This window comes from Heterodontus francisci, chromosome 43 (assembly GCF_036365525.1).
Source record: "Heterodontus francisci isolate sHetFra1 chromosome 43, sHetFra1.hap1, whole genome shotgun sequence".
NCBI classification, from domain to species: Eukaryota; Metazoa; Chordata; class Chondrichthyes; order Heterodontiformes; family Heterodontidae; genus Heterodontus; species Heterodontus francisci.
The window spans coordinates 13,426,943-13,454,441 of record NC_090413.1 but is presented as its reverse complement, the minus strand read 5'-3'; the positions used below and the strand labels follow the sequence as shown (position 1 = coordinate 13,454,441).

The 27,499-nt window shown below is 42.9% G+C and overlaps 1 protein-coding gene across 4 annotated transcripts in view; it reads left to right on the top strand.

Moving 5' to 3' along the window:
- The window catches only part of LOC137355609 (cAMP-dependent protein kinase catalytic subunit alpha-like), a 202,941-nt gene that overhangs the window by 71,815 nt on the left and 103,627 nt on the right, over positions 1-27,499 (top strand). Inside the window, exon 1 of one of the 4 annotated variants that reach the window (XM_068020932.1) lies at positions 22,856-23,216. The exons of the other annotated variants lie outside the window; for them this stretch is intronic. Coding sequence (XP_067877033.1) covers positions 23,195-23,216 — 22 coding nt within the window. The 5' untranslated portion in view covers positions 22,856-23,194. Of the gene's footprint in view, positions 1-22,855; positions 23,217-27,499 lie in introns of those variants that run through there. 4 annotated transcript variants of the gene reach the window in all.

Sequence of the window (27,499 nt, the reverse complement as noted above, 5' to 3'; positions counted from 1 at the left end):
GAGCCAGAAAAAATAGAGACTAAACAGAGGAAGGGCATTAAGATGGCAGTTTGACTCCAGGCACTGATGCAATGGTTAAGCAGGCAAAATATAAGATCACATGGAGAAATAAGGAGAGAAGAAACAAACCAGTTAGATGAAGGACTGGAGCAGGGGAGAGGGAAGGTGGGGGGAGGGCAGTAAAGGATGCCTCAGAATTCTGTGTAGTAATACTAGCAGTCTTGAGAGCAAGATCTAGCAGTCTATACTAGCGAGAGAAACCGAATACATAACTAAAGGCAGAAATAGATTTGGTGAATTTACAAGGATGCAAATTGTTCTGCAGGGTTAGAAAGGATACAATGGGGAATGTGGTCTTTCATTTGATGGACATGATGATTGAGAGAAAAATCTGGATCAGATGGAGATGCTGAAAAGATGGTAGGTAGGCATAAATGGCATCGGGCGGGGGGAGGCAATATATTGGAATTTGTCATGAGTGAAGGAGGGGGATTGGACCTGGAATGGAGTGATGTGTGAAGTTCAAACATAATTGTTCTGGATGGCTTCAATTTGGGGGAGAGTTCAGAAGCTTTATGATATAATAAAGGAATAAAAATATGTTTCTGAACATGATGCATGTCAAAAATGGTTAAGGAGCCTTCAGGCAAAGTGAGTGATCATATGCAGCGAGTGATGTAGAGGGTGTTATGATTGAGAACAATTGGAAAGAGAGACCACAACGTTATTTGTAAAGGGTGGAGTACAGTATAAGCTTAAGGAAGGTGCATTTTGAGGGGGTGAGGAGGAAACAGAGGAGCAAAACTGTGACGCATTAGAAGGGAGGCGTGCAGAGGATAGATAGAATATATTACTGACATTACACAGAAACCATATTCCACTGGGAAGCAAGTGCGGCAGAGGAAGAAGGAACCACTGTAAGCAGCAAGTGAAATATGTGGAAGACATGGCAAGGAGGGAAAGTTTTCCTCAAGAGTAAGTCTACAGGTGTGTTAGAGGATGGACACAATGTTGGAAAGTAGGGGAGGTGAAGGGGCTGATCAGGAGATGTAAAATTGAAAACATTAAAGTGGCATGGGAACAGGAAGCATAATCTGAAAGACTTTTAGGAATATATTCGTAGCAAACGGGCAGTCAAGGAAACAGTTGGGTCATTTAAGGATACTTCTTTCTTTTGGGCCTCCTTATCTCGAGAGACAATGGATACGCGCCTGGAGGTGGTCAGTAGTTTGTGAAGCAGCGCCTGGAGTGGCTATAAAGGCCAATTCTGGAGTGACAGGCTCTTCCACAGGTGCTGCAGAGAAATTTGTTTGTTGGGGCTGTTGCACAGTTGGCTCTCCCCTTGCGCCTCTGTCTTTTTTCCTGCCAACTACTAAGTCTCTTCGACTCGCCACAATTTAGCCCTGTCTTTATGGCTGCCCGCCAGCTCTGGCGAATGCTGGCAACTGACTCCCACGACTTGTGATCAATGTCACACGATTTCATGTCGCGTTTGCAGACGTCTTTATAACGGAGACATGGACGGCCGGTGGGTCTGATACCAGTGGCGAGCTCGCTGTACAATGTGTCTTTGGGGATCCTGCCATCTTCCATGCGGCTCACATGGCCAAGCCATCTCAAGCGCCGCTGACTCAGTAGTGTGTATAAGCTGGGGGTGTTGGCCGCTTCAAGGACTTCTGTGTTGGAGATATAGTCCTGCCACCTGATGCCAAGTATTCTCCGAAGGCAGCGAAGATGGAATGAATTGAGACGTCGCTCTTGGCTGGCATACGTTGTCCAGGCCTCGCTGCCGTAGAGCAAGGTACTGAGGACACAGGCCTGATACACTCGGACTTTTGTGTTCCGTGTCAGTGCGCCATTTTCCCACACTCTCTTGGCCAGTCTGGTCATAGCAGTGGAAGCCTTTCCCATGCGCTTGTTGATTTCTGCATCTAGAGACAGGTTACTGGTGATAGTTGAGCCTAGGTAGGTGAACTCTTGAACCACTTCCAGAGCGTGGTCGCCAATATTGATGGATGGAGCATTTCTGACATCCTGCCCCATGATGTTCGTTTTCTTGAGGCTGATGGTTAGGCCAAATTCATTGCAGGCAGACGCAAACCTGTCGATGAGACTCTGCAGGCATTCTTCAGTGTGAGATGTTAAAGCAGCATCGTCAGCAAAGAGGAGTTCTCTGATGAGGATAAGGATACTAAGGGTGAGATATCAAGTGAATATTGTTACTTTTTACATTGGCCTTGAGGAGGTGGCACTGTTCCTTTTTATGGGATGTTCCTAGCAATTGGCCCTAGTGAATCCAATAACTACTTATTTTGAGGTTGCTGCTAAGTGAACTGTGGGCCAACAGCAAAAGTTCCCCGCTACTACCCCAAGGCAAATGTGAAAGCAACAATAGACAGGGACGATAACTTCACAAAGGAGGCCAAGAGTTCATTTTCCAATAGGGAAGTAAAATTTCCAGGCGAAAATGAGAAACTATTGAAAAGATTTTAATATACAAACAGGTGCTAAAAGAAGAAGGGGCACAAGGCTAGGAAGTGATGTACACTATGGAAGTAATGAGTGAAATTCATAAATAAGAATGTGTATGGGGGCTACAAATTCAGACCAAATTAACAAGTCTGAATTACTGATTTGGATTATGTTCGATGATTTAGCTCGTGGCAAATGTCATTTAATAGGGACAAATACAGCGTCATATACTTGACGTTGGGAAATTTCAAGTGCGTTTATACCATGTGAGTGTACCTGTTTAAATGGATCAAGAAAGAAACCTGTGGCGAAGAAGTAATCACTTTTGAAAGCAGCATGGGAAAGCAAGTAGAAGTTTAGGTTGTATTGCTACGACTATTGAGTAGAAAATAAGGAGGACTATACACAGACTCCATAAGGCTTACACTTGGAGTATTCTGTCCAGTTTTTGTTGTCTCACGGTGAAAGATATTGTGATTTAGGAGGAGGTGCAGCAAGAGAGTGGGCAGGATGGTACCAAATCTTAAAATTTTGAGAATAAGCTACAAAATAAAGATTATTTTGTCTATAAACAACATGATTTGAGGTTTTTAAAATGCTGAAGAGATGGATATAATCCAGTGAGACCAGTTCTGATGGCATCTTCAGGGAACCATTGGAGAGGAGTGGTGCCTCGAGGTAAGAGACTGGTAAAGGTAATAAGAGTTTATAAAGTTGAAACGTCAGGTCAGTGAGCCTTCGAAACACCCTGATGGAGGCAATAATGAAACACCTGAAGAGATGTAAAAACTAATGAGGGAAAAGTGAATTCTGCCCAGCCTATTTGAGGTCTTTGTGCTCGGAGGGCAAGAGGGACATGCATGATGCTGAAATCAAAATGTGTAACATAGTGCCACACAGCCAGTGGTCCCACAAGGTTGGCAGACACAATGGGGGGATGCTTCTGAAGCGGGTCTAAAATTGGCTGAGTCGGATGAACCAAGAGCAGCTTTAGATGGAGCTGCATTTGCATAGAAGGGTGTCCTTGTGGGGTGCCTCAGGAATCATCTTTTCAGTTGTTACCGTTAATAATTTCTGTTTGTCACCATACTGCACTAGAGTCATCCTGGAACTAGAGAGGATGCAACATTACCAGCTAAATTGATACCTCGAAGTAGGCACTGAGTTGTGGAATTGTTTTTAACTAAAGAAGGCCTAGGGAAGCACTTGAGATTCTTAAGGTGTTTACATAGATTGAACCCTGGTGATATGTTTGTTTAATATCACAATGTCTGCAACAAAGTGGCACAAACTTGAACTGAATAGAAGGGTGAACAGATGGCATAAGTTTAACAACCTTGCACAGGCAATGGTGAATACATGTAGCAAACTGCTGGGGTGGCAGATACTGTTGGCAATTTCAAGGGGACCTTGATAGATATTTGGCTGAGAAAAGGATAGGAGAGATACAGTCGTGTATGGCATTTTTTGAATTTGGAGGGTGGCCAAATATACTGCAATGATCTACTCCCATAAAACTGTAGTCATAGAAATTACAGCAAGGAGGAGGACATTTAGCCCATCGTGCCTTTGTCACTGCTAGCCGACTGGAGTTATTTAATCAAATCTCAATTCTCGTTATCCTTTTTACTGTTCCTCCTCTTCATACTCATCCAGTTCCCTTTTAAATGATGTTAGTCTCTACCTTAACAGCCATTAGTGTTAAAGCACAGTTCCTCATTCTGTTAACCTTCTACATGGGGGGGATTCTGATTACACCTTTCATTCTTTTAGTGATAGTCCTGAGTCTGTGCCCCATGTTATCAATTTGTCAACCTGTGAAAATAATCTTGCACTAATTACCTTAAAATCTTTCATAATTTTGAAAACTTAGATTCCACCCCCCCCCCCACACACCTTCCTTGTTCCAATGAAAATAGTTTTCATGCTTTTGAGTCTTAATAACTATAGCCCTTTATTCCTGGCTTCAGTCCAGTTAATCCTCAACGTTCTCTTTCCATGACTCAAATACTTTTTGTAATGAAGTATCTGTCTTCCTCATAATCTGTTTCATTTTCTTCAAAAATATACTAGTTCGGTTTTTTTATATTGAACTGCATCTGCCTCCTATCTGCCCACTGTACTGGCTTGCCTTCACCCTCCTGTGGTCTCCCGCATTCTTCCTCACAGTTTGCCCTGCTCCTGAATTTGTTGTCGGAAAGCTTCAGTACCAATCCTCTTGCACCTATGTCAAACCACTTATATAAATGATCATTCCTATTTTGTGATGTTAATGGAAACTACGCACACTCAATATGTTGGTTTATAACACTCAAACAATGTTAATTGCTAGCAGAATTTTGACTGGAGTAGATCTTCACATTCAAGATCTCTGGACTGCGAGCTCAGCACAGCTCTCCTGGTTATGAATGACACTGCCAGATTGTGCAAGTAATCATCGTGCTGGCTTTTTCTCCCCTCATCCTTTGTTCAGTTTCTCAGATTTGTTGACGTGTCTCTTTGAAGCCTCTCAGAAATTTAGATTACATAAACTAATGCAAAATATCCAACGCTTGATTCCGTCAGCTGCTGTGTGCATACTATTCAGTATCTGCTATTTCCAATCAACAAAACAAAGAATGAGTGGGTGGCTAATGTAATCCAGTCAGTTTCCCGTTGGGTAACTTGGGTTAAAATTAATTCCATCTGCTTGTTGTTATAAATATGACCAAAATTCATCAGTTATACGCTTAATTAAATAGAAAATAATGTGCGTGGCTCCTTTTAAACAACAATATGCAAAAAGGAGGGGGATATGTTGATAAGGTAATAAGTAGTAAAGTAGGCGGAGGTTCATGTGAAGCATAAAGACCAGCTTAGACCCCTTGGGTTAAATTACTTCTGTGCTGTAAATTTTATATAAAACTACAGAGTCCAGTCAAGCCTGACAGACAGTGAGGTCCATATTTTCAGGTGATGGTTATTGGTACAGCAGTGATTGTTCTTCAAGATTATGTTACTTTGTTAGTGCAGATCCTGATCAGCTACCTTATATGATTATAAAAGGTGCTGTTTTTATTATACATTCTTGGGATTTGGATGATAGCAATGCCATTTATTGCCCATCCCGAGTTGCCCTTGATGTTGTGGTGAGCCTTCTGAACACTCCAGTCTGTGTAGTGAGGATACTCCTTCAGTGCTGTTGGGTGGAGAGCTTTTAGTCCCCAGGAGGGATAAAACTAGTTTTCATAGAATCGTCGAATGGCCTCCTTCTGTACTGTAACCATTCAGCCCATTACGTCTTTGCTGGCTCTCTGAAGGAGCAATTCACCTAGTGCCACTCACCCACCTTCTCCCCGTAGCCCTGCGCATTCTTCCTTTTCAGATGATCCAATTCCCTCTTGAATGCCTCAATTGAACATGCCTCCAGCACACACACTCTGGCAGTGCAATCTCCGAAACAGTTTACCATTCTAAGCACATTGCCAAGAGCATTAGTCTACTGTTATTGCAAAGTTGTTTAATTAAAATTGCTGGATAATTCAAGTTTGAATCGTGCTTACAATGGTTTATTGTACCATTTTAATCCAATTGCTTGATATGAATTTCTGGATAATTTAAATTTTTGCTTTGAATTATTAGGAGTGGACTGTCTTGGACCTGTTCTGCTTTTGCAACCTTTCGTACAGCCTTTCAATTTTTTTTTAACCTCCTTCAGGAGTGTGTTCAAATTTAATTCTGAGGGCTACTCTGGAGAGATGGCTGCTGAGAACATTAGGAAGACTAAAGTTTGAATTCCAATCTGTTGGAGTCCCTCATTTCCCCATTGTACTTTGCTCCTCGTGGTAACTCGTCGATCTTCAGCTCCCTTCCCAACTGCCTCGGTGGTGCAGGTTATAAGACAGCCCCACATGTGGCTTGAGGAACTGTTTCCAGTTAACATCAGTAGGATCTGGTCTGTTATAGGGGCTGGGCTGCTCCAGGCCAACGGAGCAACGGAGACCTGAAATAATGGGCAGCCCTGGTGGTGGTGATGGACAGAGGAGGGAAATGCATGTAGAACAATAGGGCATCTCTTCCTAATTATGGTCTTTGTGAGTAATTAAATGCCCACTAGGACCTCCATTCAGATAGTCAGTAACTCATTCTATACAGGACCCTTGAATCAAGCTGAGAGTAGCCATCAGTTTGGGCTGGTTTGGAAAGCAGGTTTGAGTGTCTGAAGAACAAGATTGTAACTGGTGGTACCACCCCTGTATCTCAGTCTTAGTTTCTGTCATTTTGTTTCTGTAATGAACCTGTGCTTAATTTAGTTATTGTAGAATGTATCAGCTTCAAAACATTTCTTACTAATTATATGTCCCAGTAGTACTAATTTACTGCAGCTCATTTTCTCTTTGTTGCAATACTCTTAGTCACAAATGAAACCACATATTATTTTGATCTCATTCCTAGCCTGTTAAGACTTAGTATTTCTCACCATTATGATGCAATTCCCTGAACTGATTTGTAGTTGGTTCCCACCAGTTTTACTTCATTTTTTAGCTGCCTTTAGGAGCTGCTATTGACCCAGCCCAGTGCTGGGTGCCTCAGGGTACAAGGTGAAACCAGCTGGCGAAGGCTGACTCCTCACTAGTGACACCACTGATTCACTATCTGAGACTTTAGGAAACATTTGCTGCACGTCTGATTATATTTTTAGCTAACTTTTTTTAAAACTAGGATTTTCTTTTTTTTCTGAATCTCTCATGTGCCATTCCCAATTTGATTACTAAATGTGGACAATAAGAGTCTCTGGCTGCACTGAATTTTGTTGCAGAATCCTTTTGTAATGGAAGTTCAACTTTCGTGTAACAGCAACCCTATTTTTCTTCCCGAAGAATTCAGTTTTCTGTTGTGACGTGAGCAGGGTTTTTATTGATGGAAAGGGTACTCTAGTTTCCCATTAATTTTTCACGTTACATCATTGTCACAGGACCTGACTGCAGATCTGCAATGAAGAGTTACGTACACACAGCGCTCCCTCTGGCTGCTTCTGATGCTCCTTGCTCATATTTCATTTTCCGCAGTTCCGTTCTCTTCGCAATGTCAGATCACTCTGGCCTTTTGCAGTCCTGCCTTCTCATTTAAAAATTATTGTACTTTTTTCCTTTTATTACTAATGACTTGATATTTAACCTTCACCTCAACCCTCTGGCAATTTCCAGTTCCTGTAGGTGGCTCTGCAGTCTTAGCCAGACTTTCCTTTCTCTGTTGGTGCCCCTCCATCTCATAGCCTGGCAACTTAATTTGCAGTCAGTAGCTTTACACTCTCCCTTGGATCAGTGTCAATAGGTTGCCAGTGACACCACAAAGCCTCTGAATACCATATGAGCTGGCTGGAAGCAGGTAGATTGAAAGGAAAAGTCAATAATAAGTACAAATCAAACCAAACGTCTAATGGAGAGACAACGTGAGTAAAGTTATAAAGGGTTTGTAGCAAAACAGCAAACTGAACCAGAGCGGGGGAAAACAAACAAACCCAGGAGAACCATATTGAGGCAGAAAAAGACTGGGTACACCCAAGAAAGCTGCTGGACGAAAGAGAGAGAATTGGGGTGTGCGTCCAGAGGAGGTGAAAAGAGAGTGAGACATGTGAGTGCATCCAGATGCACAGGGACAAAATGAAGATACACAGGGAGGGAGAGAAATGGTGAGTGCACCTAGGGGAGATACTGAGTAAGTGAGAGACTGAGTTGGATGCATAGAGACAGAGCGAGACGATGAGTGCTTCCAGGGGAGGTGGAGGGAGGGGGGGGGGGGGGGGGAGGGGAGCGAGAAAGAGACAATGAGTGTGTGTATGGGAGGCTGAAGTGGAGGGGCAGTGAGTGCACCCAGGAGAGGTGCTGTGTGACTGAATGCATCAAGGGGAACCAGAGAGAGTCCTAGTACTGCACCCAGGGAAGGTGTATAGCGAATCAACCAAAACACCTAAGGAAGAGATAACTTGAATCAAGATATAAAGATTTTGTGGAGAGTAAAGAACAGAAAACCTAATGAGAGAGAACAAGACAATAAATGCAAACAGGAGCGATGCAATGAAACACAGTAATTGCAACCAGAGCTTCAGCTAGAACAGCCCTCTACTCTTGGAATTCAAGTCTCTCCTTACTATCTATCACTCACAACTTCAACATTTTTCTCAGCTCTCTCCCTTTGTCCACACATTATCTCACCTTCCCTAACTTCTCCATAATTCCCGCTCCGTGTCCACTGTCCTCAGCCCTCTGCACCCCCCCCCCCTCCCCCCACAGCCCGTAAAGGATATTGGGAGGTTCTGTTACCTTGAAAGGCACAGTATAAGCAATGGTAGGAGACAAAGTAAATAATTAGGAACAATGCAACTCAATTCAGAAGGGTTTTGATCATTAAGGTGGCACATGCAATTTAATGGGGTAAATGTAAAACAGTAGTACAGGAGCAAGGAATCAAATGAGGGTATATGTATCAAATGGGCCAGTGGTACACTGTTGATCGAGACCTAGATTTTATAGTGGAAAAAGCATCAGTACAGTGCTTAGCTGCTGTGAAGACATCAAACAGTCTACTGGGTTGCAATTGCAGAGACCAATAAGAGGAGATTGCATTGCTGTATTGTTAATGATCACACCACCCATTTGAATACTGTATGCAATTCTGGTCACCTAATTATAGGAAGGATGTTACTGCAGCAGAGATCTTAAAGTGAGCAATCAAGATGGCTTCTTGTATTGGGAACTTACATTTCGAAAAAAAGAACATGCATTTATTTAGTGCTTTTCATATCCTCAAATTGTCTCAAAATACTTCACAGCCAGTGAATTATTTCTAAACTGTAATCATCATTGAGGCAAACACATTACCCAATTTGGGCACAGCAAAGCCCCACAAAAAGCAGTGAAAAAAATGGCCAGCTTATCTGTTTTCAGTGATGTTGGTTGAGGGATAATGTTGCCCAAGGCATTGGGAGAACTCCTTTGCTCTTCGAATTTTACAAAAAATATTCTTTTGAATAAGGGTGATGCTGCCTAGGCTGCATTAATTGCCCTGAGAAGTTGGTGGACCTTCTCCATGAACGCTGCATTCCCTGTGGTTGATAGTGCTCGCACAATGGGAATCCCAGGATACTGACCTGGGGTAATGAAGGATTGGAGATACATGTCTAACTCAGGATTGTATGTGACTTGTCGGTGATCTTGTCTCCACAACATTGCTGCACTTCATCTTTTGGAGGATAGTGGCTGCAGGGGAGTAAGGTGCTGTCAAAAATAACCTTGGTGAGTTGCTGCACTGCATCCTGTAGATTGTACATTCTGCAGCCACAGTGTGTCAGTGGGTAGCGGAAGAGGATATTGAATCCAGTAGTAGGAGCGCCAATCAAGTGAACTAACTACTCGAACCTGGATGGTGTGAAGCTGCTTGAGTATTGTTACAGCTGAACCCATCCATGTGAGTGGTCGTATTCCATCATAGAAACATAGAAAATAGGAGCAGGGGGAGGCCATTCGGCCCTTCTGGCCTGCTCCGCCATTCAAAAAAAATCATGGCTGATTGTCTAATTTAGTACCCTGTTCTTGCTTTCTCCCCATATCCCTTGATCCCTTTGGCATTAAGAAATATATCTACCTCCTTCTTGAATATATTTAATGACTTGGCCTCCACTGCCTTCTGCGGTAGAGAATTCCACAGGTTCATTACCCTCTGAGCGAAGAAATTTCTCCTCATCTCAGTTCTAAATGGTATACCCCGTAACCTGAGACTGTGACCGCTGATTCTGGACTCCCCAGCCATCGGGAACATCCTCCCTACATCTAACCTGTCTAGTCCTGTTAGAATTTTATAGGTTTCTGAGATTCCTTCTCATTCTTCTAAACTCTAGTGAATATAGGCCTAGTCGACCCAATCTCTCCTCATACGTCAATCCTGCCATCCCAGGAATCAGCCTAGTAAATCTTCTTTGCACTCCTCCATGGCAAGAACATCCTTCCTCAGATAAGGAGACCAAAACTGCACACAATACTCCAGATGTAGTCTCACCAAGGCCCTGTACAACTGCAGTAAGACATCCTTGCTCCTGTACTCAAATCTTTTTGCAATGGAGGCCAGTATACCATTCGCCTTCCTAACTGCTTGCTGCACCTGAATGCTTGCTTTCAGCGACTGATGTACAAGGACACCCAGGTCTCGTTGCACCTCCCCCTTTCCAAATCTATCACCATTCAGATAATCTGCCTTTCTGATTTTACAACCAAAGTGGATAACCTCACATTTATCCATGTTATACTGCATCTGCCATGCATTTGCCCATTCACCCAATTTGTCCAAATCACATTGGAGCCTCTTTGCATCCTCCTCGCAGCTCACATTCCCCCCCCAGCTTTGTGTCGTCTGCAAACTTGGAAATGTTACATTTAGTTCCCTCACCCAAGTCATTAATATATATTGTGAATAGCTGGGGCCCAAGCACTGATCCCTGCGGTACCCCACTAGTCACTGCCTGCCACCCAGAAAAAGACCTGTTTGTTCCTTCTCTCTATTTCCTGTCTGTCAACCAATTCTCAATCCATGCCAGTATATTACCCCAAATCCCATGTGCTTTAATTTTGCACACTAACGTCTTATGTGGGACCTTATCAAAAGCCTTCTGAAAATCCAAATACACCACATCTACTGGTTCTCCCATATCTATTCTACTAGTTACATCCTCAAAAAACTCCAGTAGATTTGTTAAGCATGATTTCCCTTTCGTAAACCCATGTTGACTTTGTCCACTCCCATTTATGCTTTCCAGGTGTTCTGCTATCACATCCTTTATAATAGACTCTAGCATTTTCCCCACTACTGATGTAAGGCTAACTGGTCTGTAATTCCTTGTTTTTTCTCTCCCTCCTTTTTTAAAAAGTGAGGTTACATTTGTCACCTTCCAATCTGTGGGAACTCCTCCAGAGTCTATAGAATTTTGGAAGATGACCAATGTATCCAGTATTTTCAGGGCCGCTTCCTTTAGTACTCTGGGATGTAGATTATCCCTGGAGATTTGTCAGCCTTTAACCCCATGAATTTCCCTAACACTATTTTTTTTATTAATACTGATTTCCTTCAGTTCCTCCCTCTCATTAGACCCTTGATTCCCTAACATTTCTGGGAGGTTATTTGTGTCCTCTTTTGTGAAGACAGAACCAAAGTATGTGTTTAATTGTTCTGCCGTTTCTTTGTTCCCCATTATAATTTTCCCCTGTTTCTGACTGTAAGGGACCTACATCTGTCTTCACTAATCTTTTTCTCTTCGCATATTTATAGAAGCTTTTACAGTCAGTTTTTATGTGCCCCCGCTTAATCAATCTTTGTCCTCCTTTGCTGAATTCTAAACTGCTCCCAATCCTCAGACTTGCTGCTTTTTCTGGCAATTTTATATGCCCTCTCTTCAAATCTAATACTATCCCGGATTTCTTTTGTAAGCCACTCGAGTCTTGTCGATGGAGTGGCTTCAAAGGGTCAGGAGGTAAGCTGCAGGAGTACCCAGCATATGTCCTGATCTCTTAATCATTGTTGTTAAATTGGTCCAGATCAGCTTTTGATCAATGGTGATGCCCAAGATGTTGCTGGTGGGGAGCTCGATGATGGTGGTACTATTGAAGGTCAAGAGAGAGGGCTGGGCTTTCTCTTGTTTGAGATTATCATTACCTCGCATTTAGCCTAAGCCTGAACGTTACCCAGGTCCTACTGTAGGCTGACATGAACTGCGTCATTGTTGGGGGAATTGTGAATGGAACTGAACACTTTGGAATCAGAAGTAAACAGCCCCATTTCTGATCTAATGATGGAGGGAAGAATATTGACGAAGCATACAAACATACAAATTAGGAGCAGAAGTAGGCCATTCGGCCCCTTTAGCCTGCTCCGCCACTCAATAAGATCATGGCTGATCTGTTTGTGTCTTGAATTCCACACTCCCATCTACCCCAATAACCTTAGATTCTTGTTAGGCAAGGGAATCAATCTACCTCCGCCTTAAAAATATGACCCTGTCTCCACCACCTTCTGAGGCAGAGAGTTCCAAAGGCGCCCAACCCTCAGATAAAATTTCTCCATCTCCATCCTAAAAGGACGACTCCTAATTTTAAAACCGTGCTTCCCAGTTTGGGACTCGCCCACAAGATGAAACATCCTTTCCACATTCACCTTGTCAAGACCCTTCAGGACCTTATATACTTCAATCAAGTCTCCCCCTCACTCTTCTAAACTCCAGTGAAAACAAGCCCAGTCTGTCCAACCTTTCCTCATAAAGCCAACCCGCTCATTCCAGGTATCAATCTAGTAAGCCTCCTCTGAACCGCTTCCAACACGTTTATATCCTTCCTTAAATAAGGAGACCAGAAGCAGGAAAAGTTGGTTAGGCTGAAGATGCTTCCCACCTCGTTGATCTACATTGGCTCCCAGTTAAGCAATGTCTCGATTTTAAAATTCTTATCCTTGTTTTTAAATCCCTGCATGGCCTCACCCCTCCCTATCTCTGTAATTATCTGCAGTCCTCTAATTCCGCCCTCTTGAGTATCCTTGATTTTAATTGTTTCTCCACCAGTGGTCGTGCCTTCAGCTGCCTAGGCCTTAAGCTCTGGAATTCCCTCCCTACACCTCTCTGTCTCTCAATCTCTTTCTCTACTCCTTTTAAGACCCTCCTTAAAACCAAGCTTTTGGCCATTTTGCCCTAATGTCGCCTTTGTGGCTCGGTGTCAAATTTTGCTTTATAATGGTCATGTGAAGTGCCTTGGGACATTTTTTGTGCTAAAGGCACTAAATAAATGCAAGTTATTGTTGTTTCTTGAACTCCTGCAGTAATGTCCTTGGGCTGTGATGATTGATCTTTAACAACCGCAACTATCTTCCTTTGCATCAGGTATAACTCAAGCCACTGGAGGATTTTCCCTTTGATCTCCATTACTGTATCTTGTTTGAACTCCTTTGGTGCCATATTTGGTGGAATGTTGCCTTGATGTAAAGGGTAGCTACACTCCTCCACTGTGGAATTGAGCTCTTGCATCCATGACTGAATTAAGGCTGCAGTGAGGTTTGGAGCTGGCAGAATCGAAATTGACCGTCAATGAGCTGGTTTTGTTTAAGAGGCACTATTAGTGATCACTGCACAACTCTTAACCTCTGGGTGAAGTATAGTGCCATGTGATCTTTACATGCACCTGAGCAGTTAAGCCAAAGATGACCACTCCAGCACACTTGGTTCTGCACTGAAGTGTCAGCCTGGATTATGTGCTCAAATCCAGGATTGGAGCTGAACTTGCCGCCTTCGGACTTGAAAGTGACAGTGCTACCTACTGAGCCAATTAAGGAAATAGGATTGATTTTTTTTTTTTGGAAAAGGAGGATTTTTCCCAAATTGAGGTTTTCAGGAATGTGGTGGGAATTGACAATTTTGATCCAGGCAATTGCTGTCCATTGTAAAGGCTTCAAATACCAGACCACACCACAGTTAAGAGTAAGAAGGAAATTAGGTGAACATCTTCACCCAAAGGATGATGGAGGTGAGCAGTACGTTAGCAAGGAGGGATGTTGAAGGCATTATGAATAGATTCAAAGGCAATTAATGCATTTTTGGAGAGAGGATGGATTGAGTGATGGAGTTGATAGTGGGGTTGTTCTGTGGAAAAGGGATGGATTTGTTGGGGATAATCACCTTTACCTTGTGTCTAAAAATTCTTCTGTAAATGTGGCTAACAAACAACTTTTTGGTGGTTGCCAAATTTAAATTATAGTGCATGAAAAATCAATTTGAGAAAAATTCATTTGAGACAGTCAAACTTGGTCCCCTTAACTCATGGCACTTAAATATATTGTGAATGTGGCAGATCATTCCAAACATTTTGCATCCTTTGAGTTTTAAATTTATGCTCGCTCATCCCACTTTGCTGGATTTCTTTTGTAGTGCAGAAATACTTGCATTTATAGCACTTTGAATGTCATTTCTTACCTCTAGGTTCTCTGGGGTTTGGATGTGTTTGTCATATGTTGCAGTTTTGACTCTTATGCAGTGTTATCCCATTCAGGGGCCTACCAGTTTCTGAGCACGAATCTCAGCCCTCATGCCTACTGTTATCAATTTTGCCCCTATAGTGGGAGGAGTCTCACATGGCGATAAACACCAGTAGAGGCCAACTGGGCTGAATGGCCTGCCTCTGTGCTGTAAACTCTGTGCAGTAGCGCAAGGGTGTCATCCCTAATGTGGTACTGCCACTGAATCAAACATAGTTTTGTGTTGTGCTCGTTAAAACACCTGATAGATGGAAAATATTAGAGGGATCAAAATCCCACGGGTTTAAACAACTAATCAGATTTATTTTCAATATAAAATAGTTATAAAATGAAGAGAATTAAATTAATACAAGGCAACTTGTATTTAAAGTTCATAAGAACTGTCACAAGCCCATTTTCAGTGGCGACAAAGGAATAGTCACTTGCAATAAAACAAAGTACTGAGAATTGACACAGTTTTTGTGCTCCTTGGCAACAAAGTGTTCCAAGCTGTATCCCTTTGGTTGGGAATTTTAAGTAAAATGTGCTTGACACGTCACAGAGCCTGTCTTTAGAATCTGGCAAGAACTGGAGATACTTTTATCCATTTATTTGAAGAAAGAAAGCAAAGAGGTTTTAAATATATTGCCAGATAAAAATACAGTGGAATATCTTTGCAACCATCAGAGAATCCACAAGACCTTTCACGCCTAGCAGTCAACTGAAATACATAAACACAACAAAACTGTGTTTGAGTTTGATATTGTGCAATAATGAAATTCATCTAATAAGTTTCTGATTCAGAATGAAATGGCTAGTACAGCTTACCCCAATAACAGTAGCAAAACAGAATCTGGTACGGCAGCCTAATTAACCAGATTACCTAAGAACAAAGGCCTACAACTCTTTCTGGTGAAGAAAATACAGTCACCTGCTTTTCACTGTTTGGATGAATGCTGTTTGGACTTTTACAGGCAAGAGAATTAAACAGCACATCTTTCTTCTTAACTACATCTGTAAAAATGGTGTTCAAATCAATTCCAAGCACTTTCTTTTAAACACCATTTCTCCATATCTGACCAGTAGTTACTATTGGTTATAGATAACTGTTAACATGCTGCCTGTGTGGGGACTTCCACATCTCTATTTCAGTAGTTGCTTTCACAAAGCACAGTTCCTTCTTTATGCCAAACACTTCAACTCTCTAGGAAGCCTATGTCTGTCCAATACTTGATTATTGTTTCATCTGGGCAAGCATTTCTAAGTGTGATTTAGGAAAAAAAACTTTTCTTGGCTCAGTGATCTTCCCTAACTCCTTAACCTCGTTCTTTGTTATAGCCTCACTGATGAAATCGAACCTTAATGCACCATCTCCTAATCTAACAGTTCTTTTTATCAGGACCCGAAAACTGTAGCACTCCTTATGTCTCCATCTTTCTATAGACCTTTAAAAATCCATAAATGGTGTGATGTTGTCACTGACTCCTCTTTATCTCCCGATCCTTTTAGCCTTATGGTTTTGTTTTGGAGGTTCTAACAATGTCCGAGTACCCAGTTATGTCTAAGTATTTCTTTGGGGGTGTCCTTGGCAGCAGTAATGTTCCAACTTTGTCTTTAACACTGATTAAAAACTTCCCCCATGCCTCAGCCAGATCACATACAATCCACCCATTCAAAACCCACCCTCCAGAATTTGGTCCATAGCCCTGCAGATTACGGTACTTGAGGTGCATATCCAGACTGCTTTTGAATGAGTTGAGGGTCTCTGCCTCAACTACCCTTTCAGGCAGTGAGTTCCAGACCCCCACCACACTCTGGGTGAAAAAGTTTTTCCTCACCTCCCTTCTAATCTTTCTACCAATCTATTTAAATCTATTCCCCTTAGTCACTGACCTCTCTGCTAAGGTAAATAAGCCCTTCACCTCCACTTTTTCCAGGCCCCTCATAATTTTGTACATTTCAGTCAGGTCTCCCCTCAGCCGCCTTTGTTCCAAGGAGAAAAACCCCAGCCTATCTAATCTTTCCTCATACCTGCATTTTTCCAGTCCTGGCAACATCATCGTAAATCTCCTCTGTACCCTCTCTAGTGCAGTTATATCCTTTCTGTAATGAGGTGACCAGAACTGCACACAGTACTCAAGTTGTGGTCTAACCAATGATTTATACAGTTCCAGCATAACCTCCCTGCTCCTCGATACCTCTATTCTAATAAAGGGAAGGATTCCATTTGCCTTCTTAACACCTTATCAACCTGTCCTGCTACCTTCAGGAGTCTATGGACATTCACTCCAAGGTGCCTCACTTCCTCTACACATCTCCGTATTTTCCCATTAATCATGTATTCCTTTGCCTTGTTTGATCTCTCCAAATGCATCACCTCACACTTGTCCAGATTGAATTCCATTTGCCATTTTCTGCCCATCTGACCAGACCATCAGTATCTTCCTGCAGCCTACAGCTGTCCTCAGTGTCAGCTGTGGCTCAATTGGTAGCTGTTCTGCCTCAAAGTCAGAATGTTGTGGGTTCAAGTCCCACTCCAGGATTTAAGCCCAAAAATCAAAAAAGCAGGCACTCCTGTGCAGTAGTGAAGAGGTGCTTCACTGTCTGGCATACCGTCTTTCAGATGAAAGGTTAAGCCGAAGCCCTGTCTGCAGGTGAATGTAAAAGATCCTACAGCACAATTTCGAAGAGGAGCAGGGGAGTTATCTCCAATGTCCTGCCCAATGTTTATCCCTCAATCAATTTCACAAAAACAGATTATCTGGTCATTATCATGTACTATATGTGAGATCTTGCTGTGCACAAATTGGCCGCCATGCTTCCTACATTACAAAAGTTCAGAAGTACTTAATTGGCTGTAAAATGCTTTGCAATATTCTGTGGTCGTGAAAGGCACTATATAAATGCGGGTCATTCTTTTGTCCCTTTGGTTGGTAAGGGTGAGGGGGTGAGGAATTGCAAATTAGATCTGTCTTTTTTTGTTTTAATTCCCTTCTGTCATAAAGGCATTAATTCATGCTGGTGTACAGTTCAGTGGGCAGCAGTATGCTCTGGTACCTTCTCCAAGTGTTCATTCTTCATGAATAAACCCCCAACCCACAGCAGAAGTCATTGAACCGCGAGTGGGAGCAGGAACCCTGGTGGGTTTTCTCCCGACTATTCTCCCCCCCCCACCCCCCCCACCCCCATCCCCTCTTAACTGAGCCAATGCTGAGGCCAATGGTACTGCTTCATTCATAATTCTTGCTAAGATTAGCTAACTTGGCACTGAACCTGGGACCTTCTCCATCTGCCTCACTCAGTTGGCAACTGAGGCACCGAGAACGTCACAGTCAGGGAAATCAATGACCCTGCAGCTGTGCCGCAGTATTGAAACGCAGAAAGGCATCATTTTGCAGTGAGAAACTATTTTATTGAACATCTAATGTGTTAATTAAAAATGTAAATTGTACTGGACGTGTGAAGTTTTCTGTCCGATCAGACCCTCTTGCTGGAACTTGATCTGCACAGTGGATGTCATTCATGAGCTTTAAAGAGACTACTGCAAGGAGTTTCTGGTCTAAACAGGATGGTGCCGTGCAGAGGTCATGGATGATCATTATTCATTTCAATCTGATCTATTTTTCGAAATGGATTTGAGTTACTACGGAGAAATAACTGTAATTGTGGCACTCGAGAGGATTGTTGCCCTTGTGAAATTTGCAGAGTACAATTTTCCTTTACTCATTTGGATTCCTTCTAAGTTTGAAGCTTCTTCCAATCAGCCAGACGTTTGTGGAGCTGCAGCTTTATAATAGCGAGCGTTGATATGGAAAGGCTCTGTCCACAGTGCTCACATTATTTTATGGATTGCTATTGTTTCAGATCCATCAGTGTCTTTTGTAGAGCTTGGTATCTTGGCCAAATTCTTGACCACCTTGAATCTTGACCGAAGTTTTATTTTAAGTGACAGAGCTTCTGCATCGAATAGCTTCACAGTGATGTAGGTAGGCAATGGCATTTCATGAAGATCCGATAATTCTACCAGTTTGTCCCCCTCCCCCTTCACTGTCTGTCTGACACAGTATTAGCTTGTTTGCCTCCAAGCCAGCAGAATACTCAGGACCCAAGTACGTAATCTAGACTGACACACTGGAGTGCAGGGCTGTGGGTTACAATGAGACATTAAACAAGGCCCCCCAGTCTACCTGTTCAGGTCGATGTAAAAGATCCTGTGGCACTATTTAAAAAAGAGCCAGCTTTTTGCCTCGAGAGCTGTGGATTCTCAGTCGTTGAGTATATCCAAGACAGAGGTCGATAGACTTTTGTGTATTAAGGGATGTGGGAATAGTGCGGGGAAGTGGAGTTGAGGTAGAAGATCAGCCACGATCTTATTGAATGGCAGAGCAGGCTCAAGGGGCCTACTCCTCCTTCTATTTCTTATGTCGTGTTTAGTGGTCTGGCCAACATTTCCCCCTTCAACCACCACCACTAAAACAAATGGGCTAGTCGCTTGGCTCATTGCAATTTGGACATTGCTATGCACAAATTGGCTACCATGCGTGCTTTAGAAGTAATTCTCGGTTAGGAGCCATGCACTAGAAATGGCACAGCTTGGGGCTTTCAACAATGAAATCCAATTGTAGGTGAAATCTGAGAGATTTTCCATGTTAAAAATGGAGAGGAATTTATAGAAGTGCCACAAGATGTCGATACTAGTAACTGATGTCAGTTGTTGAGGTGCAAAGACAAGTTCCATAATGCTACAATGTTTATTTCTCAAGTGGACGTAAGGCCATCCTTCTTGATCATGTTTATCATGTTAATAGAGATAAATCGTATAGTTCTGGGGGCAGGAAAACCTACTGCTGATGAGTATTTAAGAAGTGTTTATTAAAGTCAGTAAATTGAGAATGCCTGAGGAGTCCTATTCTTCACAGTTTTCAGCTTACCAACAGTGTTTAATTACTGTGGATTCTAAATCATTTGTTGGGTGTAGCTTCAGTTGGGTTTTTTGTGCAGCAACCCGCAGTGGTTTGGGAAGTGTCAGTGTGATGAGTTTGTGCCATTAGATATGTGGGTACTGTTTGTAGCAGTGGGAGTTATTTTAATTTCAGAATGATGCAAGATAGGGAGGGTGGAAGAGCTGTACTGTAGTCTCTCTCTGCTTTCAGTGTTTCTCGCCTTCTCGGGTGTAACTGTGTGTGATGCCATGGTAAAGTCTGGCACCTGTGACGCTATGCACAGAACTACATTTAAAAGAGAAGCTGGAACTCTATTTCTGTAAAGATGCAGTTCAATCTGATTTAATTTGAAATCAGAAATGATTTCATTTGAGTTTCGTAATCTCTTCCCGAGATCAATTCAAGTATCCCAGTACCAATAATAATAAACATACGCTGATCATGATTACAGATTTGAAGGTGTAAATCTCTCCATGTGTCCATCTCTGTCTGCTCCTTTAAGACCGTTCTTAAAGCCCATCTCTTTGACCCCCACCCCTCCCCAATATCTCCTGTTCTGGTTTGACATCCATTTTTGTCTGATTGTCCTAAGTGCTTTACTAAGGGATATTTTTCTATGTTAATGGCATGAGCTGAATGGAAGTTCTTAACATATAAAGTGTGCATCACTGGGCCTGTAGCATTTCCTATGATTTACAAATACAGTATGTCTGCCACCTTTAAGCTGAACAAATATAACCTCTTTTACACCAGGGATTTCCTTTTTGGCCCTGTGGCTAAATAGGGATTTGGTTTTTTTTTAATGCAGTTGACATGCACAAGTTTTGCGTACTTCACATCTGGATTCTAGGAAGGTTCATCAGATCTTCAGACTGCAGATAAGCAGGAACTGGCCATTTTTCAAATTCTTTTGGGCCTCCTTATCTCGAGAGACAATGGATACGCGCCTGGAGGTGGTCAGTGGTTTGTGAAGCAGCGCCTGGAGTGGCTATAAAGGCCAATTCTGGAGTGACAGGCTCTTCCACAGGTGCTGCAGAGAAATTTGTTTGTTGGGGCTGTTGCACAGTTGGCTCTCCCCTTGCGCCTCTGTCTTTTTTCCTGCCAACTACATTTTTCAAATACATTGTGACTAACTGGTTTGCGCTATATTGTGGAAAGTCACCAGCAGAAAATCACACTAGCTCATCATTTTAATCTAAGTCGTTTAAAAGCAAGAGGGAAAGGCACGGTTAAAGCTCTAGAATTGAGGGTACATATTCCCGCACTCTTAAAAGAACTTGAGATGTTCCTGGAAAGTTGTGCAATGCTGGTGTGAAGTACAGCTGGTTACAGGCCTGTCTTTGGTCATGGGAGCAATTTATGGTGATGAATTCATGTAATGTTGAGTATATGGATAGACATCAGGAATTTTTTCAAAAAAGGACAGATTCTACCAATTGGCCATTGTAAGTTCAATGGAAACCCATATACAAACACAAACTGGCATTCAACTGATCTGCTAAAGTTACAGCGGCTAATTAGTGTGCACAAGGAGGCAAGAGTCACTAGGCTAAGCTTTACTCGTACTTTAGTGTCCCCTCCTAGCCCCTCCATAATGGTTATGTACAGTTTATTACTTCTGTGTTTGTGTGAGAGCAAACCAATGATATTGCATAAATATGATGTTGAACTGCAGCTGCTTATCTGTCAACTCTGTAAGCCTGGGGTGAAAATATTCATCTCTTTTTGGATGGTCATATGTCTGAATTCTCTTAACTTCAAATCAGACTGGCTTTTAATTTGCTAGCTCCAAATTGGTGGGGTTTGATGGCCATTATCTCTCCATTGTGCTGATTGTGGTCTCTGACAAGACACTTGGGATCCGTGTGCAAGTGATGTACTTCACCACATAATAACAGACAACTTCTTCCTACACTGATGATGGCTGATCTATTTTGCATTGCATTCAGACTGAACCAAAAATAGCTCAACACTTGCTGCTACTGTGTTAAGTGTTGTGCACTTAAGTATCAGAGATATGTTTGAGGTTCTTTGATGCTTAGATCAGTGAAAAGTGTTAGTTAAAGGAAAAATGCTTTTCTGCGTTTGCACCTAGTGTCAACATCAAACACACCCAGGGCAGGTACAGCACAGATTAGATACAGATGAAACTCCCTCTGTGCTGTCCCCATCAAACACACCCAGGGCAGGTACAGCACAGATTAGATACAGATGAAACTCCCTCTGTGCTGTCCCCATCAAACACACCCAGGGCAGGTACAGCACAGGTTAGATACAACAAATTGAATTATACAGTGCTTTTAATGTAGTAAGACATCCAAAGGTGCTTCAAAGGAGGTTTGACACCAAGCCACATGAAGAGGTAATAGGACAAGTGACCAAATGCTTGGTCAAAGAGGAAGGTTTAAAGGGCAATCTTTAAATCAGGAGGAAGAGGTTTGACACCAAGCCACATGAAGAGGTAATAGGACAAGTGACCAAATGCTTGGTCAAAGAGGAAGGTTTAAAGGGCAATCTTTAAATCAGGAGGAAGAGGATTAGGGAGGGGATGTCGGGGCTTGGGGTCTAGGCAGCTGCAGGCAGGGCAAATGGTGGAGTGATGAAAATCAGGGATGAACAAGAGGCTAGCATTGGAGGAGCACAGAGATCTCTGAAGGTTGTTAGGCTGGTTGGAGGTTACAGAGATGGGGGCTGGGGGGTGGGTGAGACCATGGATGTTTTTGAAAACAAAAGGATGAGAATTTTAAAATGAAGGCATTGCTGGGATGGGAGCCAACATAAGTCACAGAGCATGTGGTGAGGGGCGCCTGGGACACAATGCAGGTTAGGATACAGAGCATCGGAGTTTTGGATCTCAACCTTCTGAAGGGTGCAAGGTACAGAGTGAAGGTCCCTTTACGTTGTTCCAACAAACACCCCCAGGTCAGCTACAGCACGGGTTAAATACAGAGTAAAACTTACTGTCCTGGTGGAAATTGTTGCAGCAAGAGTTGATAGTCACAACATCTTAATTCGAAGTTTTCAATACTGCAGTAGGTTTGCAGAGACATTCTGGCATGAGAGCAAGTTCAGTTATAAGCACATTTTCTGTTGTGTTCAGAAGCAGTTTTCTATCATGTGAGCTGAATTAGTGTCCTTGTAATAGGTTTAACGGAGGTGGCTGTTACAAGACAACCCTCGCTCTTCCTTTTCTTTGCTTCAGACAGACTGCAGTGGCCGTGCAAAGCCAGGAAGTCCAGTGTAAATATAGTAACTCTATCAGTGTTGCCATGTGAATATCCAGGACAGCTTGTGGAGTGTAGAAGGTTGACGTCCTTGGGTGACTATCACGTGTGCTGATTTCTGCTGAAGGCAGGGGCCCCAGCATTGTGACAGCTCCTTGTTGTCTTTGCTGAGGGTATTACATTGGCCCTGATGTAGTGTCTCGGTATACTCTTAAGAGATGATGCAAAACTATTTGCTGAAGTGGCGTTAACTGTTTGCTGGCTCTCCTTTCACGGCTCGACTTGCTTGTTCTGGGAAAGTTTGAAGTGGCTGATCTCAGAACTCTGACTGAGACTGGATTGCGCAGATTTCCAGGTGATTTGTGGAGCGGGTGCTGGAGCTGTGCACAAAGCAATGTTTACACTATTACGGAGTAAACTGTTGCAGCTCAGCCTTTGAGCAAGCTGCAGAGCAATCAGCTGGACACCATACAGGAGCTGACAGTAGGGTACGTCACTCACCACTCATTCTTAAAAGCAAGACAGGAAAGCAGGATGGCTGAAGACAGTTGGAATGGTAAGCAAATATACAGCCTAGGCAGTCTATGTCATGCTGTTTTCCGGTTGTTCACTCTTGGTATTTTGAGTAGAAACAGTCTCTCAGATTCTCATAGTAAGAGTTTTTGTATTTGTTTTGAGAAGAAACTTTTACAAATACTTTAGGATAAATGGTATTTTAAACTCTCAGACCATAACAATCAGTCTTTCCTGAGGTCAGTGTTTCTCGGCATGCATCATGCATTTACGAGTGCCTCCTATTTAAAATCACTGGGTTCAATATGTCTGAACTGCCCTGTATGTGGTGGTGGTGTCCCTATGTCCCAGCTCATACTTAATGTTGAAATGTACCTAATCTGAGAGGCCAATTATGACACTAACCCCTCTGAGTGCATGTGTGTGTATATCTGTGGAGTAGAATAATTGATGGGCAGTGGTCTGTGAAAGAGGTTTCACAAACTTATGTTGTTCTGTGCCAGTTCCTCATGTACTGGAGGATCTGCACAAAAGCAGGATGTAATTAATAAACTCTAAATTATTTTTAGAGATTATATTTTGCAATTGTGAACCGATGTATCCAGATTACCTTTTGCTTTCTAAAAATCCTCTTTTTTTAAAAAAGAAACTAAATCTGATGAATGCAGAGTTAGGTGAAACATTGTTATGTATAGTGGGTGTAGTAAGCGAATGAGTCTGTTTCCCTCACTGAGTGGATTAATAGTGCAGTGCACGCTGGCATGTGATGCCTGGAGCTTCCTTCAACAAACTCCAACCTGCTGTGTGCTTCAGCAACTGCAATGTATCTGTGTTTTATCGATTTAATTGAAGGGTCAGCGTGTTCTTATTCCAATCTCGAGACCTGTAAACCTAAGCATAGTCTCGGAGTTGTAAGTATTTGTATGGAATTTCAAGGTTTGCTTGGTTTTCACAATTAGAATCTACAGGACCTGATCTTGGCAATGATCAGTTTTAGAGCATCTACTTGTCAGTTGCATCACAGAACAAGGATTGCATGGCAGCCATTTAGCTCCAGAAGAGCTGTCAGTTTAAAAACCCCAACTTTGTGAAAAGCTTCCAAATTACTGGGGTTTGGTGGCATATTTGGTGGCCACAGTTACTTCCCCCCGCTAATCGATTCCTACCGTGCCTGTCCTCAGCGCTGTTCAATATCACCCAGCCTGTGTCATTTGGTCCAGCCTTGCTAGGGTGTTGGATGCAATCAATTTAATTTATGGAAAAGCATCTTGGCTTCGTAATATCCAAGTCAATAGGGCCTGCCTCAGGGCAGCCGTGGGCTACAGTAGCTGCCTTGGCTCAAGAAAGAGCATCTGTACAGATTTACCTACAAGGGAAATATTCAACAAAATTAAGCCATTGATCACTGGGACTTTGCAGTCTCCAGAACCATGATAGGGATTGATGCAGCCTGAAAGCCTCCATCTAAAGGAAAATTGGAGCACAAGATCATAGGAACAAACTCAGCACGTTCAGACCCTCAAATTTGTTCTGCCATTGTTAGAACATGGCTGATCTATAGCTCAACTTCATTTGCTCCATATCCCTTGATACTCCCTCACTCTTTGTCTTGAGCATTTCAATTGACCCAGTGTCCACAGCCTTTGGGGGAGAGAGTCACCAACTTCCACTACCCTTTTTGTAAAAAGGTGCTTCCTGATTTTAGTCCTAAGTGGCCTAGCTCTAATTTTAAGATTATGCCGCCTTGTTCTGCATTCACCCACCAGAGAAATAACTTCTTTGTATCTACCCAGATGGTTATCCACCCACAGATCTCTGGGTATTATGTCAAGTCTTAGATGAGTCACAACTTCTTTCAGCTGGACGTCAGCCATCAGTCTCTGCTCCCATCACAAACTCTGCCCCTTGACTCTGAAGCTTGATTCGTGCCTATGGTGTTTTCATATTCAAATAATCCAGTGTTCTCCTTGCTGCCTTTTCTTTATTTGCACCACACTCTCCAGGATGAGCACAATGCAACTGCCTCTGCCCTATCCTGCACTAATACCCATGTACCCTTGCTGACCCACATTTGATCCTTTGTATGAAGCACATTAAATTTAAAATACTAGTTTTTAACTTCAAATGGCACCCACCCCATTCGACCTCTGCAACCTCCCCGACTTTATTTAGAGATACAGCACTGAAACAGGCCTTTCGGCCCACCTAGTCTGTGCTGACCATCAACCACCCATTTATAGTAATCCTACATTAATCCCATTACCCGCTCACATCCCTCAATTCCCCTACTACCTACCTATACTAGAGGCAATTTATAATGGCCAATTTACCTATCAACCTGCAAGTCTTTGGCTGTGGGAGGAAACTGGAGCACCCGGCGAAAACCCACGCGGTCACAGGGAGAACTTGCAAACTCCGCACAGGCAGTACCCAGAATCGAACCTGGGTCGCTGGAGCTGTGAGGCTGCAGTGCTAACCACTGTGCCGCCCCAGTTGTTTTTCCTCTCCGTGTTGAGGCTTCCAACCCTTCCTTTCCTTTCAGCTACCTAGGCCCTGCTCTCGAACTCCCTTCCTAAATGCCTCCATCTTTCCCACTTCTCTCTGCTTTACAAACCCTTTCAAAACCCATCTTTGCACCTGAGCCTTCAACCATCCCTCCAAATCTCCCTGGCGTTTCCATTCTGCTTTCTACTACTCCCAAGTATCTTGGTGTGGCTGCAGTCTGACAACAGTCAGGAAACGAGAAGAGTGATCACACCATCCAATAGCAAGAGGCTCGGGCCTTATTTGAATCTGTTCAGTGAGCTGCAAGTATTCAAGAGGCGCTAACAGACGAATCACCAATACAGCGGTAGGTCAGTAAATCCAGTGGCTCCTCCACAGTTCTGAGCTGCAAGTTAAACCATAAAAGTGGGGGAGAGGGCAGTAATTGTGAGGCGTGGGGCCACTGAGTGACTGGCAGCAGGTGAGAAATTTTGCACATGCTCATCTTGGCTTCACAAATATCAGTGGGTCCTATTTCAGCGCAGGCTTTAGTGTGCTCTGCAAGTACTGATGGGTAAACTAAAGTACGACTAGTGGGAGCATACGCAGCACACTGTTGGACAACTGGTACGTGAAAACTTGAGCCCTACAGCCAGTGTCGCACCCCATTTTAAATAAGGCCACCTGCCTGTTCCCTACAGGAGTGCTGGTAACTTATTTCAAGGTCTGCTCTGCAATTTTGTTTGGTAGTCAGCGGGTAGGTCGGTTTTTAAAAAGTTTGTTTGCCTATCTCCCCATTTTCAGGGAGGTGGAAGATGAAAATCACCCCCATATTAATTCCCTGTGCACAGGAATTGGGAGAGATTCAGCATGAGTACTGGGAGCTACCAGTGTAAAATGATGCTTGATCTTAGCCCCCAGGCATAGCAGTGTGGTGAAGGTAAAGACCAACACCAGTACTGCGGTGCAGTATGTAAAACAGGGCAGGAATCGGTCCTTAATGTACTGTAGATATTTGCTGGCTGTCAACAGAATTTAATGGAACTGCCGGCCAGCATCTCCCAGCCTTCAGTATGAACAAGATCCAGCCTCATGAATAAAGGCTGCATTTGGAGGTTGTCACTGACTGAATGTGTGTCAACCTGGACCTGGGCTTCATTCCAAAAGTACAGATTCTGCTCCAGCTTTCACTGTGTGAGAGTATTGTCCCTGGACAATCTCAGTTTACTATATTTGAAGAGGTTGTTGCATAACTTTCCTCCATTTATCTTAGCACAGATGCACTTAGATTTTATAGCTCCCACCAATTTTATTTTTCAGCCCACCGGAGCTTGCTTGGGGTTGCACTCTGCCAGCCATTTCTCAGTCCCGATCCACTGGAGAAGGGCCCCAATCAAGAGCGACCATCCAATTCCAACTATTATTCACAAAAGTGTCAGTGTAAATCCGCCATGAGAAAAGATAAGCTGCTTATTTTCTTTGAGAACTATGTCTGCTCCAAATTATAGGGGTTTATGAAATATCTCAGGGCTCTGTATGTGAAACTCTTATTTAAAATGATGTCGGTAATTGTGCCAGTTCTCATTGGCAAGTCAAGTTTGGCTGCAGAAGTGAGTTGTTCCTTATTTTTTTTCCCTTCCCTCCCTTGTGATGTATCAGGACATTTCAACAATAACTTGCAATTATATAAGCGCCTTGAACATGGTAAAACATTGCAGGGCACTTCAAGAGTGTCATCAAACATATTTGACACTAAGCCATTTAAGGTGATCAATGGTAGTCATAGTTCGCTTTTAAGGGGTGTCTTAAAGGAGGAGAGAGAGGTTTAGGGAGGGAATTCCA